The sequence below is a fragment of the Muntiacus reevesi genome, chromosome 19, assembly GCF_963930625.1.
Source record: "Muntiacus reevesi chromosome 19, mMunRee1.1, whole genome shotgun sequence".
Taxonomy (NCBI): Eukaryota; Metazoa; Chordata; class Mammalia; order Artiodactyla; family Cervidae; genus Muntiacus; species Muntiacus reevesi.
In genome coordinates this window covers 22,657,763-22,676,275 of record NC_089267.1, presented here as the reverse complement: position 1 = coordinate 22,676,275, position 18,513 = coordinate 22,657,763, and the positions used below count along the sequence as shown (strand labels likewise).

The 18,513-nt window shown below is 38.6% G+C and overlaps 1 protein-coding gene across 2 annotated transcripts in view; it reads right to left on the bottom strand.

The window, feature by feature from the left end:
* The window catches only part of ECHDC1 (ethylmalonyl-CoA decarboxylase 1), a 60,642-nt gene that overhangs the window by 16,324 nt on the left and 25,805 nt on the right, over positions 1 to 18,513 (bottom strand). Inside the window, exons 3-4 of one of the 2 annotated variants that reach the window (XM_065911596.1) lie at positions 18,191 to 18,333; positions 2,835 to 2,887 (exon numbers count right to left, since the gene is read on the bottom strand). In XM_065911596.1, the coding sequence (XP_065767668.1) occupies positions 2,835 to 2,887; positions 18,191 to 18,333 (196 nt within the window). The remainder of the gene's footprint in view (positions 1 to 2,834; positions 2,888 to 18,190; positions 18,334 to 18,513) is intronic. The other variant, XM_065911597.1, reaches the window with a different exon arrangement.

The window sequence follows — 18,513 nt, the reverse complement described above, 5'->3', positions numbered from 1 at the left end:
CTTGCCTGGAAAATTTCATGGGCAGAGGAGCCTGGTGACATTATTAAAAACATCTGTGATTTGTGGGAAGAATTCAAAACATCATCATTAACAGGAGTTTGGAAGAAGCTGATTCCAAACCTCTTGGATGACTTTGAGGCGTTCAAGACATCATTAGAGAAAATAACTGCAGATGTGGTGGAAACAGCAAGAGAACAAGAAGTGGAGCCTGAAAATGTGACTGATTTTGCTGCAATCTCATGATAAACTTAAACAGATGAGGAGTTGCTTCTCATGGATGAGCAAAGAGTGTTTTCTTGAGATGGAATCTACTCCTGGTGAAGATGTTGTGACGAATAAAATGACAACAAAAGATTTTAAATATTAAGTAAAAGTATTTGATAAAGCTGCCACAGGGTTTGAGAGGATTGACTCCAATTTTGAAAGAAGTTCCTCTGAGTAAAATGCTGTCAAACAGCACTGGATGTTACAGAGAAATCAAAGGAAGAGTCAAGTGAAGTTGAAAACTTCACTGTTGTCTTATTTCAAGAAATTTCCACAGCTACCCCAACCTTTAGCAACTACCACCTTGATCAGTTAGCTGCCATTAATACTGACCCTACACCATCAAAGAGATTAAGATTCACTGAAGGCTCAGATGATGACTGGCATTTTTTAGCAATAAAGTGTTTCTAAATTAATATGTACATTTTTAAGACATAATGCTATCACAAACTTAATAGACTATAGTAGAGTATAAATATAACTTTCATATGCACTGGAAAACCAAAAACTTCTGTGACTTGCTTTATTTTGATACCACTTTGTTGTGGCGGTGTGGAATCCAACCTGCAATGTCTCCGAGGTAAGCCTGTATACAGGCTCCCCTGGGGGCTCACAGGTAAAGAGTCTGCCTGCGATGCAGAAGACCCAGGTTTGATCCCTGCGTAGGGACAATTCCCTGGAGAAGGCAATGGCAACCCGCTCCAATATTCTTGCCTGGAGAATTCCATGGACAGAGAAGCCTGGCAGTCTACAGTTCGTGGGGTCCAAAGAGTTGGACATGACTGAGTGACTGACTAACAAGCTTGTAGAGAGCTCCTGGAACTTCTAAGCACCTGACAATTGGGAATTATTCAGTCTTTGTCCATTTTTGTTGATATCAAATTACAGATGGGAAAATTAAGGTTGTATCAAAAAGGAAGAAATGTGGTATGGAAGGTTCCTATCAAAAATCTTTTCATTCTTCATTCAAATGATCCAGAGACTGATTCTACATAAAAGAATGGTTCTGAAGTAAAAAGTCTTCACCTTTCATGTTTGCAAAGACCCATTTTGCAGAACTGTGTATTAAAAGGTGAATTTAAAATGTTTCAAAAATACATAACTTTTTGTGGGTCTAACCAAAATGAAAAGATGCAGGTCTAAAGAAATTGCACATTTCTTAACACACACTGCTTCCAAATAAAAAGAATTATCTAAAGAAAAAAACTTCTAAGATTTACTTAAGAAAAGGTCAAATGTGATAAGAAGTAGGTGAACAGGAAGTAAGACAATGAAGACAGTATTCACTCTCCCTAGACTCTCACATATAAAGAGCAACAAAAATACACTGATGTCCAATTAATAAGTGTGTAAACAAGTATGTATTTCCTTAGTTTCCCTGAATTTTAACTTTTTTTACATTCAGAATATGGAAGTAGAAAGCTAATCACCCCAATCATGTAAGTTTGTAACCCCAAATGCATAATGGCAGGACCCAAATTTTTTCCCTTTTCTTCTTCTTCTAGGTGCAAAGTGAATCCATCTTTCTCAGAAATATGTAAAAGCTTTCTCCAACTGGTAACTCTTTTTCTCTCTCCTTGTGGATACAGATCACTTCACTATACATTCTACTAATTTTGAATATTAGGTTATCTTTATGTGTCTTTTCTGCTCTAGTATCAGTATTTAACTTTCACATGTCTATACTTAAATATAGCCAGCTTACAACAAAATACAAACTCCTCAGGGAAAAGAGCTAAGTCTTAAACTCTTTTTACGCCTCAAGTCTCTTATTTTTAAAATATTTGTATGTACTTCACTAACAACTAGTTATATGACTGTCCTTGAAGGCAAAAATAAATATGAACCAAAATATATGAATAGTGAATTCATATATTCTAAATATGAATAGACTATCAGTGATTATTTTTTAACTAATGCAAAGCATAGAATAATAGTTATTTTGGGTTTTTTAGAAATTGTGTTCTTTTTTAAATTATTGCCTTTTTTACTTTTTAAATTATGAAAATATAACACATTTATAGGAGACTTGGAAAATACAAAACAAAGTTACATACAGTTCCACTATATATTACAATTATTGTTTAATAGATAAAGATTTTTAGTTGGAGTTTCAATATGAAACTCTCAAAAATTAATGGAATGAATATATTGAAAAGTAGAAGGATATAGTAGACCTGAAAGGCATCATGAACCAATTCAACATAATTAAGATTTATACAATTTTCACATAACAGGAGGATACAAATTCTATTCAAGTTCACATAAACTATAAACTAGGAGACCCTGGAATAAATCCAGGGACATAAAACAAGGTGCAAAAATTTCATGGTCTAAAGGTATCAAAATCAAAGTCTCTTCTCTTACCACTGTGAACTGATGCTAAAAATCAGTATCAAAAGATATCTGAAAACAAACCATATACTTTCAAGTACAATGTAACATTTACCAAGATAGATCTTTGACTTAGCCACTGAAAGCCTCAGTAAAGTTAGAAGACTGAAAAAACACAGAGGTGGTTACAGAGAAGAAAGCAAAGAAATCATGTTTTAAAAACAAAGAAACATTACCTCATAAATCGTGTTAAGGTGTTTTGCATGAACATGCATAAGGCCACTCCATCCTTTAAATAAGAATAAACACAAATATAAATTGTAAATGTTTCACATAAGAAATTAAAAAAAAAAAAAAAACACTTTCAGGATTTAGGAAGTAATAGAGCCAAAAATAATGAAATTTTTAAAATGAGATTTTCATTTAAAAACTCTTTGAAGCTGTCTGAAACGCAAATGATACTGTATTTATTGTGTTGCTCTTCAAGGGTTCTTTGAACTCAGCTTTGTATGAGGTATTACCATGAACTTACGTGTAAGAGTCAGGTCTCAGAAAAGTGTAGAGTTCTACCCAGGGTAATTTGGAAGGACAAGGCGTAAGACATTCCCACCTATTATCCCAAACTCTGATCCCCTAAGAATATAAACATATAAAAAACAAATTTCTTAATAGTAGTATAAATTCATTGCCTCTTCTTTTTACACTTATACTTTTTTTTTTCATTTATTTTTATTAGTTGGAGGCTAATTACTTCACAACATTGCAGTGGATTTTGTCATACATTGACGTGAATTAGCCATGGAGTTACGTGTATTCCCCCTCCCGATCCCCCCCTCCCACCTCCCTCTCCACCCAATTCCTCTGGGTCTTCCCAGTGCACCGGGCCCGAGCACTTGTCTCATGCATCCCACCTGGGATGGTGATCTGTTTCACTATAGATAATATACATGCTGTTCTCTCGAAACATCCCACCCTCACCTTCTCCCACAGAGTTCAAAAGTCTGTTCTGTACTTCTGTGTCTCTTTTCCTGTTTGCATATAGGGTTATCATTACCATCTTTCTAAATTTCATATATATGTGTTAGTATGCTGTAATGTTCTTTATCTTTCTGGCTTACTTCACAATGTATAATGGGCTCCAGTTTCATCCATCTCATTAGAACTGATTCAAATGAATTCTTTTTAACGGCTGAGTAATATTCCGTGGTGTATATGTGCCACAGCTTCCTTATACATACGTCTGCTGATGGGCATCTAGGTTGCTTCCATGTCCTGGCTTTTATAAACAGTGCTGTGACGAACACTGGGGTGCATGTGTCTCTTTCAGATCTGGTTTCCTCAGTGTGTATGCCCAGGAGTGGGATTGCTGGGTCATATGGCAGTTCTACTTCCAGTTTTTTAAGAAATCTCCACACTGTTTTCCACAGTGGCTGTACTAGTTTGCATTCCCACCAACAGTGTAAGAGGGTTCCCTTTTCTCCACATCCTCTCCAGCATTTATTGCTTGTAGACTTTTGGATAGCAGCCATCCTGACTGGCATGTAATGGTACCTCACTGTGGTTTTGATTTGCATTTCTCTGATGATGAGTGATGTTGAGCATCTTTTCATGTGTTTGTTAGCCATTTGTATGTCTTCTTTGGAGAAATGTCTGTTTAGTTCTTTGGCCCATTTTTTGATTGGGTCATTTATTTTTCTGGAATGGAGCTTCAGGAGTTGCTTGTATATTTTTGAGATTAATCCTTTGTCTGTTTCTTCATTTGCTATTATTTTCTCCTAATCTGAGGGCTGTCTTTTCACCATACTTATAGTTTCCTTTGTAGTGCAAAAGCTTTTAATTTTCATTAGGTCCCATTTGTTTATTTTTGCTTTTATTTCCAATATTCTGGGAGGTGGGTCATAGAGGATCCTGCCGTGATTTATGTCGGAGAGTGTTTTGCCTATGTTCTCCTCTAGGAGTTTTATAGTTTCTGGTCTTACATTTAGATCTTTAATCCATTTTGAGTTTATTTTGTGTATGGTGTTAGAAAGTGTTCTAGTTTCATTCTTTTACAAGTGGTTGACCAGTTTTCCCAGCACCACTTGTTAAAGAGGTTGTCTTTTTTCCATTGTATATCCTTGCCTCCTTTATCGAAGATAAGGTGTCCATAGGTTCATGGATTTATCTCTGGGCTTTCTATTCTGTTCCATTGATCTATATTTCCGTCTTTGTGCCAGTACCATACTGTCTTGATGACTGTGGCTTTGTAGTAGAGTCTGAAGTCAGACAGGTTGATTCCTCCAGTTCCATTCTTCTTTCTCAAGATTACTTTGGTTATTCAAGGTTTTTTGTATTTGCATACAAATTGTGAAATTATTTGTTCTAGTTCTGTGAAAAATACTGTTGGTAGCTTGATAGGGATTGCATTGAATCTATAGATTGCTTTGGGTAGAATAGCCATTTTGACAATATTGATTCTTCCAATCCATGAACACGGTATGTTTCTCCATCTGTTTGTGTCCTATTTGATTTCTTTCATCAGTGTTTTATAGTTTTCTATGTATAGGTCTTTTGTTTCTTTAGGTAGATATACTCCTAAGTATTTTATTCTTTGTGTTGCAATGGTGAGTGGTATTGTTTCCTTAATTTCTCTTTCTGTTTTCTCATTGTTAGTGTATAGGAATGCAAGGATTTCTGTGTGTTAATTTTATATCCTGCAACTTTACTATATTCATTGATTAGCTCTAGTAATTTTCTGGTAGAGTCTTTAGGGTTTTCTATGTAGAGGATCATGTCACTGCAAACAGCGAGAGTTTCACTTCTTCTTTTCCTATCTGGATTCCTTTTACTTCTTTTTCTGCTCTGATTGCTGTGGCCAAAACTTCCAACACTATGTTGAATAGCAGTGGTGAGAGTGGGCACCCTTGTCTTGTTCCTGATTTCAGGGGAAATGCTTTCAATTTTTCACCATTGAGGGTAACCCTTGCTGTGGGTTTGTCATATATAGCTTTTATTATGTTGAGGTATGTTCCTTCTATTCCTGCTTTCTGGAGAGTTTTAATCATAAATCGATGTTGAATTCTGTCAAAGGCTTTCTCTGCATCTTTTGAGATAATCATATGGTTTTTATCTTTCAATTTGTTAATGTGGTGTATTACATTGATTGATTTGCGAATATTAAAGAATCCTTGCATTCCTGGGATAAAGCCCACTTGGTCATGGTGTACGATTTTTTTAATATGTTGCTGGATTCTGTTTGCTAGAATTTTGTTAAGGATTTTTGCATCTATGTTCATCAGTGATATTGGCCTGTAGTTTTCTTTTTTTGTGACATCTTTGTCTGATTTTGGAATTAGGGTGATGGTGGCCTCATAGAATGAGTTTGGAAGTTTACCTTCATCTGCAATTTTCTGGAAGAGTTTGAGTAAGATAGGTGTTAGCTCTTCTCTAAATTTTTGGTAGAATTCAGCTGTGAAGTCATCTGGTCCTGGGCTTTTGTTTGCTGAAGATTTCTGATTACAGTTTCGATTTCCTTGCTTGTGATGGCTCTGTTAGGATCTTCTATTTCCTCCTGGTTCAGTTTTGGAAAGTTCTACTTTTCTAAGAATTTGTCCATTTCTTCTAAGTTGTCCATTTTATTGGCATAGAGCTGCTGGTAGTAGTCTCTTATGATCCTTTGTATTTCAGTGTTGTCTGTTGTGATCTCTCCATTTTCATTTCTAATTTTGTTAATTTGGTTCTTCTCTCTTTGTTTCTTATTGAGTCTTGCTAATGGTTTGTCAATTTTATTTATTTTTTCAAAAAAACCAGCTTTTAGCTTTGATTTTTGCTATGGTCTCTTTTGTTTCTTTTGCATTTATTTCTGCCCTAATTTTTAAGATTTCTTTCCTTCTACTAACCCTGGGGTTCTTCACTTATTCCTTCTCTAATTGCTTTAGGTGTAGAATTAGGTTATTTATTTGGCTTTTTTCTTGTTTCTTGATGTAAGCCTGTAATGCTATGAACTTTCCCCCTTAGCACTGCTTTTACAGTGTCCCATAGGTTTTGGGTTGTTGTGTTTTCATTTTCATTCATTTCTATGCATATTTTCTTTTTTTATTTCTTCTATGATTTGTTGGTTATTCAGAAGCATGTTATTTAGCCTCCATATGTTTGAATTTTTAACAATTTTTTTCCTGTAATTGAGATCTAATCTTACTGCACTGTGGTCAGAAAAGATGACTGGAATGATTTCAATTTTTTTGGATTTTCTAAGACCAGATTTATGGCCCAGGATGTGATCTATTCTGGAGAAGGTTCCGTGTGCACTTGAGAAAAAGGTGAAGTTGATTGTTTTGGGGTGAAATGTCCTATAGATATCAATTAGGTCTAGTTGGTCCATTGTATCATTTAGGGTTTGTGTTTCCTTGTTGATTTTCTGTTTAGTTGATCTATCCATAGTTGTGAGTGGGGTATTAAAGTCTCCCACTATTATTGTGTTACTATTAATTTCCTCTTTCATACTCGTTAGCCTTTGCCTTACATATTGCGGTGCTCCGATGTTGGGTGCATGTATATTTATAATTGTTATATCTTCTTCTTGGATTGATCCTTTGATCATTATGTAGTGTCCTTCTTTGTCTCTTTTCACATCCTTTATTTGAAAGTCTATTTTATCTGATATGAGTATTGCGACTCCTGCTTTCTTTTGGTCTCCATTTGCGTGACATATTTTTTTCCAGCTCTTCACTTTTACTCTGTATGTTTCTCTTGTTTTGAGGTGGGTCTCTTGTAGACAGCATATATAGGGGTCTTGTTTTTGTATCCATTAACCCAATCTTTGTCTTTTGGTTGGGGCATTCAACCCATTTACATTTAAGGTAATTATTGATAGGTGTGGTCCCGTTGCCATTTACTTTGTTGTTTTGGGTTCACGTTTATACAACCTTTCTGCATTTCCTGTCTAGAGAAGATCCTTTAGCATTTGTTGAAGAGCTGGTTTGGTGGTGCTGAATTCTCGCAGCTTTTGCTTGTCTGGAAAGCTTTTGAATTCTCCTTCAAATCTGAATGAGATCCTTGCTGGGCACAGTAATCTAGGTTGTAGGTTATTCTCTTTCATTACTTTCAGTATGTCCTGCCATTCCCTTGTGGCCTGGAGGGTTTCTATTGATAGATCAGCTGTTATCCTTATGGGAATCCCTTTGTGTGTTATCTGTTGTTTCTCCCTTGCTGCTGTTAATATTTGTTCTTTGCGTTTGATCTTTGTTAATTTGATTAATGTGTGTCTTGGGGTGCTTCGCCTTGGGTTTATCCTGTTTGGGACTCTCTGGGTTTCTTGGACTTGGGTGGCTATTTCCTTCCCCATTTTAGGGAAGTTTTCAGCTATTGTCTCCTCGAATATTTTCTCACGGCCTTTCTTTTGTCTTCTTCTTCTGGGACTCCTATGATTCGAACGTTGGGGTGTTTCACATTGTCCCAGAGGTCCCTGAGGTTGTCCTCATTTCTTTTGATCCTTTTTTCTTTTTTCCTCTCTGCTTCATTTATTTCCACCATTTTATCTTCTACCTCACTTATCCTATCTTCTGTCTCTGTTATTCTACTCTTGGTTCCCTCCAGAGTGTTTTTGATCTCATTCATTGCATTATTCATTTTTAATTGACTCTTTATTTCTTCTAGGTCTTTATTAAACATTTCTTGCATCTTCTCAATCTTTGTCTCCAGGCTATTTATCTGTAACTCCATTTTGTTTTCAAGATTTTGGATCATTTTTATTATCATTATTCTAAATTCTTTTTCAGGTAGATTCCCTATCTCCTCCTCGTTTGTTTGACTTGGTGTGCATTTTTCATGTTCCTTTACCTGTTGGGTATTTCTCTGCATTTTCATCTTGTTTAGATTGCTGTGTCTGGAGTGGGCTTTCTGTATTCTGGAGGTCTGTGGTTCCTTTTTATTGTGGAGGTTTTACCCAGTGGGTGGGGTTGGACAATTGACTTGTCAAGGTTTCCTGGTTAGGGAAGCTTGCATCGGTGTTCTGGTGCGTGGAACTAGATTTCTTCTCTCTGGAGTGCAATGGAGTGCCCAGTAATGAGTTTTGAGATGGGTCTATGTGTTAGGTGTGACCTTGGGCAGCCTGTATGTTGACGTTCAGGGCTATGTTCCTGCGTTGCTGGAGAATATGTCTTGCTCTAAAACTTATTGGCTCTTGGGTGGTGGTTGGTTTCAGTGTAGGTATGGAGGCTTTTGGACAGTCACTTATTACTTAAAGTTCCATGTAGTCAAGAGTTTTCTGGTGTTCTCAGGTTTGGGGCTTAATTCTCCTGCCTCTGGATTTCAGTTTTACTCTTCCAGTAGTCTCAAGACTTCTCCAACTATACAGCACTGATAATAAACTTTCTAGGTTAATGGCAAAAAGATTCTCCACTGTGAGGGACACCCAGAGAGGTTCACAGAGTTACATGAAGAAGAGGAGAGGGAGGAGGGAGATAGAGATGAGCAGGAGGAGAAAAAGGGGGACTCAAGAGAGACAGATCTACGTAGAGACAGATCTACGCAGTTGTCTGTTCCCAGAGTGTTCTCCATGGCCCTGACACCCACAAAGATTCACAGAATTGAATTGGGAAAAGAAGGGGAAAGGAGGAAATAGAGGTGTTCTGAGGTAGAAAACAGAGGGTCAAGATTGGGAGAGAGTAATCAACACACTCCTGAATAAAAATGGGAACCGAATATTGGATTCTTAAATGTCCACAATTTATATCATATACTGAAAAACAAAGATTAAAAATCTAGAGTAGAGGTTAGACTCTTAAAAATACAACATTAAAAACAAAAACCAAAACACAAGAAAAAATTTTAGAAATATATATGAAGTTCAGTTTAAAAATAGGGCTTCTCTTTTTTTTTGTAAGGTTATAGTGTAATGAAAATGAAAATTAAGGAGTAGTAGAGGAGTAACAGAGGACTTTAAAAGGAAATAAGAGAAAAAGAAAAATAGAAAATAGAAGAGAAAAAGGAAAAAAAAACAAGAAAAAAATTTTTTCCTAATTAAAAAAATCGTAAAAAATCTATGAAAATGAAAGTTAAGGAGTGATGGGGGAGTAATATGGAATTTTAAAGGAAAATAAAAGAGAAAAAATAAAAAAGAAACAAAATTCTTTTTAACTTAAAAAAAAAAGTAAAAATATATCTAGGAATTTCTCTGGAGCTGTTGCGGTCAGTGTGGGTTCGGTTCAGTTTCATATAGCTCCTCGTTCCAGCTTACACTTCTCGATATCTACAGGCCCCTTCAAGTGTAGTCGGTGTTATCAACAGGGATTTTAATCTGTTGCACCCGTCCCTTCTGAAGTGGTTCCCTTTATTTTGGCTTCTGTTTGCTGGTCTCTTCAGTGCCTAATTTCCGCCCTGTCACAGGCGGGTGGAGGTGGTCTCTTTTTCAGGTTGCTAGTTCCGTCGCGCTGTGGGGAGGGGCTGACGCTGCTTTCTCCATCTATGCTGCTCAGGTTCCCGGCTGCTCTATATGGAGCGTGCCCTGTGCTGCGCGTGGTTCCAGCCCTTGGGTGTTCCACAAAAGCTTTTTGTGCCTTCCACGTTCGGGCAGCTCAGGCAGCCAAGAGCTTGACAGGCGCACTCTCCCCAGGTGCTGCATGCCTTCTCCCTTCCGCGGTCCCAGTCTCAGTTTCCGCCAGCGCCAGTCGGGTGCATGCGCCCTCTGCCCTCCGCGTCCCCAGCCCCAGTCCCCGCCCACGCCGGTCAGGTGCCTGTGCCCTGTGTCTCGCCACGACCCTCCCGGCGGATGTCGACCATCCAGAATCTCAGGAGGTCTATTAGAAACTGGAGGCCTGTTTGCAGTGCGGTAGGGGATGTGGTCCTTGGGGCCGAGCCTGCCCCTTTCCCCTCCCCTCTGCCTCCGGCGGGGCTAGGCCGGTCTGCAGCCTGCGAGCTCTTCTCTGGACTTGCTCAGACCCTTTGCTCTGCGAACGGCCAGCAGTGTGTTCAGGCTGGTTAACTATCTCTCTCTCTCTTGCTATCCCACAGTTTAAGTTGGTAACTCACAAAAGCTCCCTCCGATTGTCCTCAGGGCACTCAGGCCCGGTCCTTACCCTAAGCAATGCCGCCCGCTCCTCTCTGTTCCGCCCCCACTTGCTGGTGGCGGATGCGGGCGTCTGGGGTACTTTTCTGCTGGGAGTTGCTTTTAGGCACATAATCTGTGGGTTTTATCTATTGTTCCCCTCCCAGTCAGGTTGCCCTCCGAGATTCAAAAACTTCCCCCAGACCTGCCAGTGCAAGGGTTTCCTGGTGTTTGGAAACTTCCTCTATTAAGACTCCCTTCCCAGAATGGATCTCCGTCCTTAGCTCTTTTGTCTCTCTTTTTATCTTTTATATTTTGTCCTACCTCCTTTCAAAGACAATGGGTTGCTTTTCTGGGCGCCTGATGACCTCAGCTAGCAATCAGAAGTTGTCTTGTGAAGTTTGCTCTGCGTTCAGTTATTCTTTTGATGAATTTGTAAGAGAGAAAGTGGTCTCCCCGTCTTATTCCTCCGCCATCTTGGCTCCTCCTCAAGTTCCCCTTATACTTTCTTAAACCAAGTATAATGTGGTCTTCAGCCTTCTCTCAAAAGACTTTCCTCAAAGGTTTCTAACAATCTCCTATTTGTTAAATTAAATGGCTTTTCCTTATTCTCATCTCCTTCTGTATCACCATAACATGTATAGCATCTTCCTTTGATCAGTTTTTTCGACAGTCTCAGTTTCTAGCAACACTTCAACTCCCGATCCTCTTCCTATTTCTTTGATTACTATATTCTAAGTTTTCTTCTTTGTCTCTTTTTAATTCAGCTAAATACATGTTACCAAAAATCCAATCCATGATTCTCTTTCTCTCCCTTTTTACAATTTCTTCCTTGGAAGTCTCATCCATTCCCATTGCTTCAACTACTGTTTCCTTTAGAGTCCCAAAACCTACTAAGAAATTTCACATTCTGCCAATATTTCAAATTTGGCATGGCAAAACCAACTGGTTATGAAAAAGCTAACTTTTAACCCAAGTATTACCACATAATAAAAACATAAACTTGAGCAAGTCAAAACTGTGAGCTTCAGTTTTCTTACACAATAAGGAAGGAATGGAAAATTTTAAAAATCTGTTCTATTTGATTTAAAAAATGGTTGGAAAGATGAAAATGTACCTAGATGCTCTGTAATAGATCACAGTGAGTTCTGAATTAACAGGAATGGTTTTTCTAGTTCAAAAGGCTCAGAATTCCTGGTATTATCTTTAACTCTTCCATTTCAGTTTTCCTGTGCTTGCTGAGTTACCAAGCATGTCCCCTCAAACCTTCTTCTGAAGTATTTCCAATTTAAATCCCTTCTTCTATTTTCACAAGTTTGAACTTGTTACTCATGCTTAGATTATCACAATGGCCTTGTTTCCTAACTGGTCTCTCTGTATTTAATTTCTTTTTCCTCTGTAATATATCTTGCATCCTGCCTGAAAAACCTTCTTATAGGATGATAATTTCATATCACCAATAAAATAACGTCAGAATTCTTTGGGAAGGATTGATCCCAAACTATTTTACCAACTTTATTGACTACTGTACCCTTCAGTCAAGCATCCTAACTTCTTCTGCAACAACCTATTTGCCAGTCCTTTAACAACTTACATTTACTGTTTTTCTATGTCTTGGCTCATGTCATTCCCACTATTTGGAACAGCTGGTCCTTTTCTCTACCTATTTCAAGGAATGCCTGAATCAAAGATTTTTCCAACAAGATTTTCTAAATCCCACAGTAACAGCTTTCTCCTTTGTGTTTCTGTAGTATTTTCATTTTTCTAGCTTAACTAGAGAATTTATAGATTGTATACATTGTGTTTAGATTTATTATTAGTTACATCATCTATACAAGATAAAGATAGGGAACGTGATCAGTAGAATGTGGCCCTCGTTCCCAGTCTTCAAAAATCTTGTGAGAAAAAAGAAATGCATCACGCATCAGGTATAGTACATTAAGTATTCTGAGAAGTGCTAAACAAGCTGAGAATAGTGGCAAATAAGAAACAATGCAGGGCTTCCCTTGTGGCTCAGCTGGTAAAGGATCCGCCTGCAATGCAGGAGACCTGGGTTCGATCCCTGGGTTGGGAAGATTCCTGGAGAGGGGAACAGTTACCCACTCCACATGTCTGAAGAAACAATGCACTGGGTTGTAGTAGTTGAGGAGGCTTTATGGAGGAGAAGAGGAAATGGCATTTGCTAGATAATTTGCGGCTGACAAAACGCCTTCTTTATCCTCAGAAGCTAGCAGTGTAATCAACATTCTGCATATAGTATGTGTTTGTTGAAGTTAACTGACTCAGATGAATTTGAGGGGGAGAAATACATTGATTCATAAAACAAAGGCAATCAATGAGTAGTAAAAACCAGTATGATACAGCTGGGAAGAATTTGGGAGGGGCCAACAGGAGGGAGGAGATGCCAGCCCATAATATGTTCTGCCAACCTCCCGGACACCATCGGGCCTGAGAGATGTAAGTGCTGCCAGGAATCAGACCAAATATGGATATAAGCAAGATGACTGGCCGGAGATAACCTGGAAAGCTAACTCGCAGTTATAATAAAACCTGAGACTGAGAAGCATGTGGTGGAGCAGTCCTCCCGGGTCCCTTTACCCTGCTGTTCTCTGCCCGGGCATCCCTTCCCAATAAAGCATTCTGCTTTGTCAGCATGCGTGTCTCCTTGCACAATTCATTTCCAAGTGTGAGACAGGAGCTCACTCTTGGTCCCTGGAAACGGTCCCCCTTCCAGTAAGAGAACCATAAATGAGCCTTCCTTTTTTTCCCTAAGTGCCTATTGTATGAATTTACTAATTTCTTCAAAATACACAGAAGGGTTTTGAGAAATTTATAACAGCTTGTCTACAAAGCAATAAGGCTACAATGGAACTGTACAATAATCACAGCAAAAGCAAAGAAGTTAGACAAGAACTTTGAGGTTGCTGCAAAAATTCAGGCAACAGAGAAATAGAGGGCAACAGACTGGCAGAAACTTAACAAGGGAAGTCATTCAACAAAGAAGTATACTATCTTCAAGGTAGATAGAGAATATACAGGTTTCTAAAAGGCCAAACTTTTCCTCAAGATATTAAACCCATTCACTGCAGAGTAAGAAGGTTTTTATTCCCTGCCCCCCCCCCCCCCCCAATTTAAAGCTTCAACTGGATTTTTATTATTTCTGTCCTCTGGAAAAAGACTTCTCAGAGTCTGCAGAACATCTACAGCATCAACTCACATCTTAGAAGTGGGTTAATACTGCACTAGATTTTTTTCCTCTTTTATTCTTTTTTTCTATTCCATAACTTTTCAGGGCTAATGCTTGTGTTATGCTAATTCATCTCTCTGCTTGGACCATCTTAATGAAGGATTAACTGTCTAATAGGAACAATTAGGGGCTTCCCTGGTGGCCCAGATGGTAAAGAATCCACCCGCAATGCGAGAGACCTGGGTTCAATCCCTGGCTTGGGAAGATCCCCTGGAGAAGGGAACAGCTACCCACTCCAGTATTCTGACCTAGAGAATTCCATGGACGGTATAGTCCATAGGGGTGGCAAAGAGTCGGACATGAGTGAGTGACTTTCACTTTCTTTCACTAGGAACAATGAGAGCTTTTTTCCCTGCTTATTAAACAAAGGGTATCAAAATGAAATCAACCTCTCGAGACCAGGCCCTAAAGGAAAAAAAAAAACTAACGATAGATAAGCAAATACAATGTTGATGATCATTCATTCTGAGTACAGGAGGGTTTCAACATATTAGTCTGAAAAACAAAATACTGCCTATCCTATAGGTAAACAAAGGATGGAGCAGTCATCAGCGATCACAGTCAACCCTGATGGTGAGCACCTAAGGGAGCTTAAAGAATGCACCCCCACTGAGCAGTCATCGGACCGCAGCCACTCCCAACAGGGCAGCTTGAGGGAACTCATGATGAGAAAACAGGACACTGGTCCCCAGAGCTGAGGTACATACCAAAGGAAATGATTTCAGTGAGCCCAGACTCTTGAATCTTCCTGGACACAGAAAAGTGCTGAATTCCTTAACTTCAGATGTCTGGCTTTCTTTAGTTAACAATAATCTCCTGACTACTTGCCCTTTGTTGCAAACACACCCATATATCTTGGCTCCTCTTCAGAGCATTAGAGCAATTTCTCAGGGTTATGAGATACTGTCTCCTCTTAGGTTTGAAGTCCTAAGAATGTCTGCAGAATAAAACGTTAACTCGCAACTTCTAGGTTGCCCATCTTCTTTCAGTCAACAAGTCTACTTTTGTTAGTATTTGGTAATTTTCATTAACAAAATATTTTTCAAAGCTTGGAAGAAACACAGTGGCAAAAACATCAATATAATTATCTTTTTCAAAAAACGGCATTTAATAATCACTTTCGAGTACCTTATTAATAATCTGAAGGAAAAACAACCCAATTACTAAAATCATCATCTATTTTACTTATCCATCCTCAGAAAAGTGAATTCACCAAACAAGCAGATGCAGTGACACATCTCTGAGAACAAAGAGTAAGTATGCTAGATAAAAAAGAGCTTTGTTCAGAGAAAGGCTGTGTATAACTTTAAGTCATGTTAAGCATCTCAGAATTTCTTAGCTGTGAGGGACAGGTGTGTTCATACATGCAGCTGCAATTCATAAACATGTATGAGCCTCAAAAATCCCAAGGCTATTTAAAATTTCAGTTTTACACATTTCTAGTTACTTTTCGGGCATATAGAAATAAGCTCTATATAAGAAATGGAAACAGTCATCAGGAATTTTATTTAAACTGTTTCTAGTTCTTGTTAATTTTAAAGTCATCATGTGACAAATACACCACGCACACATGTACATTACACACGTGTGTGCTAAGTCATGTCTGACTCTTTTACGACCCCCATGCACTGCAGTCTGCCAGGCTCCTCTGTCCATGGAATTTTTCAGGCAAGAATACTTCAGTGGGTTGCCCTTTCCTCTTCCAGGGGATCTTCCCAACCCAAGGATCAAACCCATGTCTCCTGCATCTCCTGCATCAGCAGGTGGATTCTCTATCACCATGCCACCTGGGAAGCCCAATATTATCCATAAAGAGAATTTATTCAAATTGTCTATTTCTATGCTATATATTTCCTATAACCATGACTAATGATATTTCATAGAAGTACAATAAAGGATTCATCTACACAAGAAAATATTTTGAAATAAGGTATTTTAAAACCACTCTGGGCCTGAAAATAACACACTGTAAAGCAGAATCACGATTTCAGGGTTGTTGTTTTTTTTTATCCATATTGGCAGATGTGCGTGACTACAAGGGATGGACACCTGCAGTGCTATTTAAGCACTGGGGTCACATCACCTGAGTTGTCAGCTGTAGATCAAAATCCGCACTCACTCTACTGCTAACATTCAAGACAGCAAGTTATCTGGAGAAGGTCCTCACTGGAAAGAATAAACTTTATTAAGTGATATCTTATTTGAAGTCTGATATTTTCCTACCTGATTTACATCAGGCCCACTATATATATATGTGTGTGAACAATTAGCATGTTTCCACTTGTAGCTTTTACATATATAGCAGAAAAAAAAATGCTGGCCACATGATCTAAAGAGACAGAAACAACCTTCCAACTAGAAGAAAGCAAAATAACCTTTCGCATTTTTAGGGATGATTTCCTATCGGACTGTAGGGTCAGGCCACTCAAGGTGGCTCTTCTCTGGCTCTCTGTACATCCCTTCCTCGACCAGTGCTTGCTTCGTTTACACCCTACTCACAAGGCTGACCTTTCTACATACCTGCAAGTCACTGTTCTCCTCAAAGGTGCAGTGAGGGGCATTCTGCTAGTTTCCCTGGTAACCAATGAGCCAACGTGAAGCTCATTCCCCTTATAAGTGGCTCCCCTCTTCCATGAAGCAAAGACTGTCCTGCCTTGCCTGCTGCAGCTGGTGGGGTGTTGCCTCAGGACTTTGCTTCAGACATGTAAGCTCCCGCTTTCCACTGGCCCACTGATAACTGTCACTGACTCCAGGCTCTTTCTTTGGTCTTGAAGCTGGGCAAGTGTGGGCTTTCCAGGCCTGAGAGTAGAGCCCAACACTGACTTATACCAGACCCACAATAATCTATCATTAGTATCTCATTCTATCTTTATAGTGTCTTTCGTGAACAGAATAAGAGGTCTAGCAACAGAATCATTCTAGAGGTGAAAAATTATAAGCAAATGACTTGCAGGCCCCATAGTAAAATTACTAGTAAAGCCTGGATAAGAATCCATATATTCAGATTGCTGGCTTAGTATTCTTGATAGGGATAAAGTAAACGGACAAAGAAAGTGGTTAAATAATTAATCCCAAGAGGGGATTGTAAATAAAACCAAAGTGTGGGAGAGTTGGTAAGTTAATGATCATTTAAGACAGCAGTTTTGCTTTATCACGAAACCAAACAGGCTTCCTTAGCAGCAAAAGCATGCAACAGAAACATAAGACGTGCCCCAAAATTATAAAGTAATGGTGGAATGAGACCCACATCCTGCCCAGTAAGCATAGTAAGTTAATGATTTCTATGATGTGGTTCTCTATACACAGTAAAAACAAAAATATAAGGAAAAGGTGATACTACACTGAAACCTGAGATGATTTACCATATTTGGGCATATGTTAGCTCCTTTTGCTCATTTCCACTGCACCATGACAGTGCCAGTTTGATCACATAGGGACAAGAAAAATCCCCCACCCAACACAGAGGAGGAACTGATGAAGGAATCCTCAAGAATACGGAAGATGGTGGTCTTCTCCCTGTCTCCACTTTCCCTGAGATTATAAAACTGTAGCTCACTCAGTTCTTAGGCTGGCACCCTCCTGCCTGCCAGAAAATGTTGAAACCATCTTTCAAATATAAATCTATCAAAATTAGGAAAAGAGAGATCTTTCCTCATATATCTATGCAAACAGAAATTGCATATATTATGCAAACAGAAATCCTTATACTATATAGAGTGGTGCAAGAGCTGTCCAATAACATTAAAACATTATTAACTACATACAGTTCACATTTGTCATTAAATGGTAACAGATACATTTTTCTCCCTTTTTTCTCTCTCTCTTTCATCTGCTTTTTTTTTTTCCTGCCTAGGGAATGTTAGTGCAGGGCTGAATTCATGAAAAACAGCTTCCTTGGAGGACAAATACTGAGAGATGATTCCAACTGCTTTTCTGTCACCATAATTCAAAAGCAAATGTTTCAACTCCCAGCATTTGTTGGAGCCTACCAATTGCCAAAGCCATGCTAGATAGTTCATATATGTACCACAGGCAAAACTCCATATCATGAGATGCTAAGGGGCTTCCCCTTAAAAAATTCACATCCTTGCTGGTTTTAATAGTGGACGTTTTACTGCTAACCTTCCTGTCCTTCATTTTTCTGCCATTACTTCACACTATTACAAGCTAGTCTTTTAGATACAAAACAAAAACACTTATCTTTGGAAAGCTATTAGAGAATAGCTGTCATCATAATAACCATATAAGTAAAATATAAATATCTTAGACATAGATGGCTGACAAACATGTAGAATCTACTGCTTAATTCATACAATACTTGCCTCTGGAGTTCCTAGTGCTTTCACAGCATTCAGATCAGATCCTGAAGAAAAAGTATTTTTTGCCCCACGGACGATGAGACCTTTCCCCTCTGTCCAGTTTTCCAACTCAATCACTTTTTCCAGAAGTTGTAGCATCATAACGCCTGCCAGAGAGGGGAGGGGGAATCACAGACACATAAATATTGGACAAATAGAAATAATTTAGAACTGTAAGGTATCAAAAAAGACTCAGATTACAAATTTTACAAATACTGAATGTCTATCAAATGTCTATAATGTTGGTACTGAGTATATACAAAGAAGATAAGCATGACAGTCTCTCT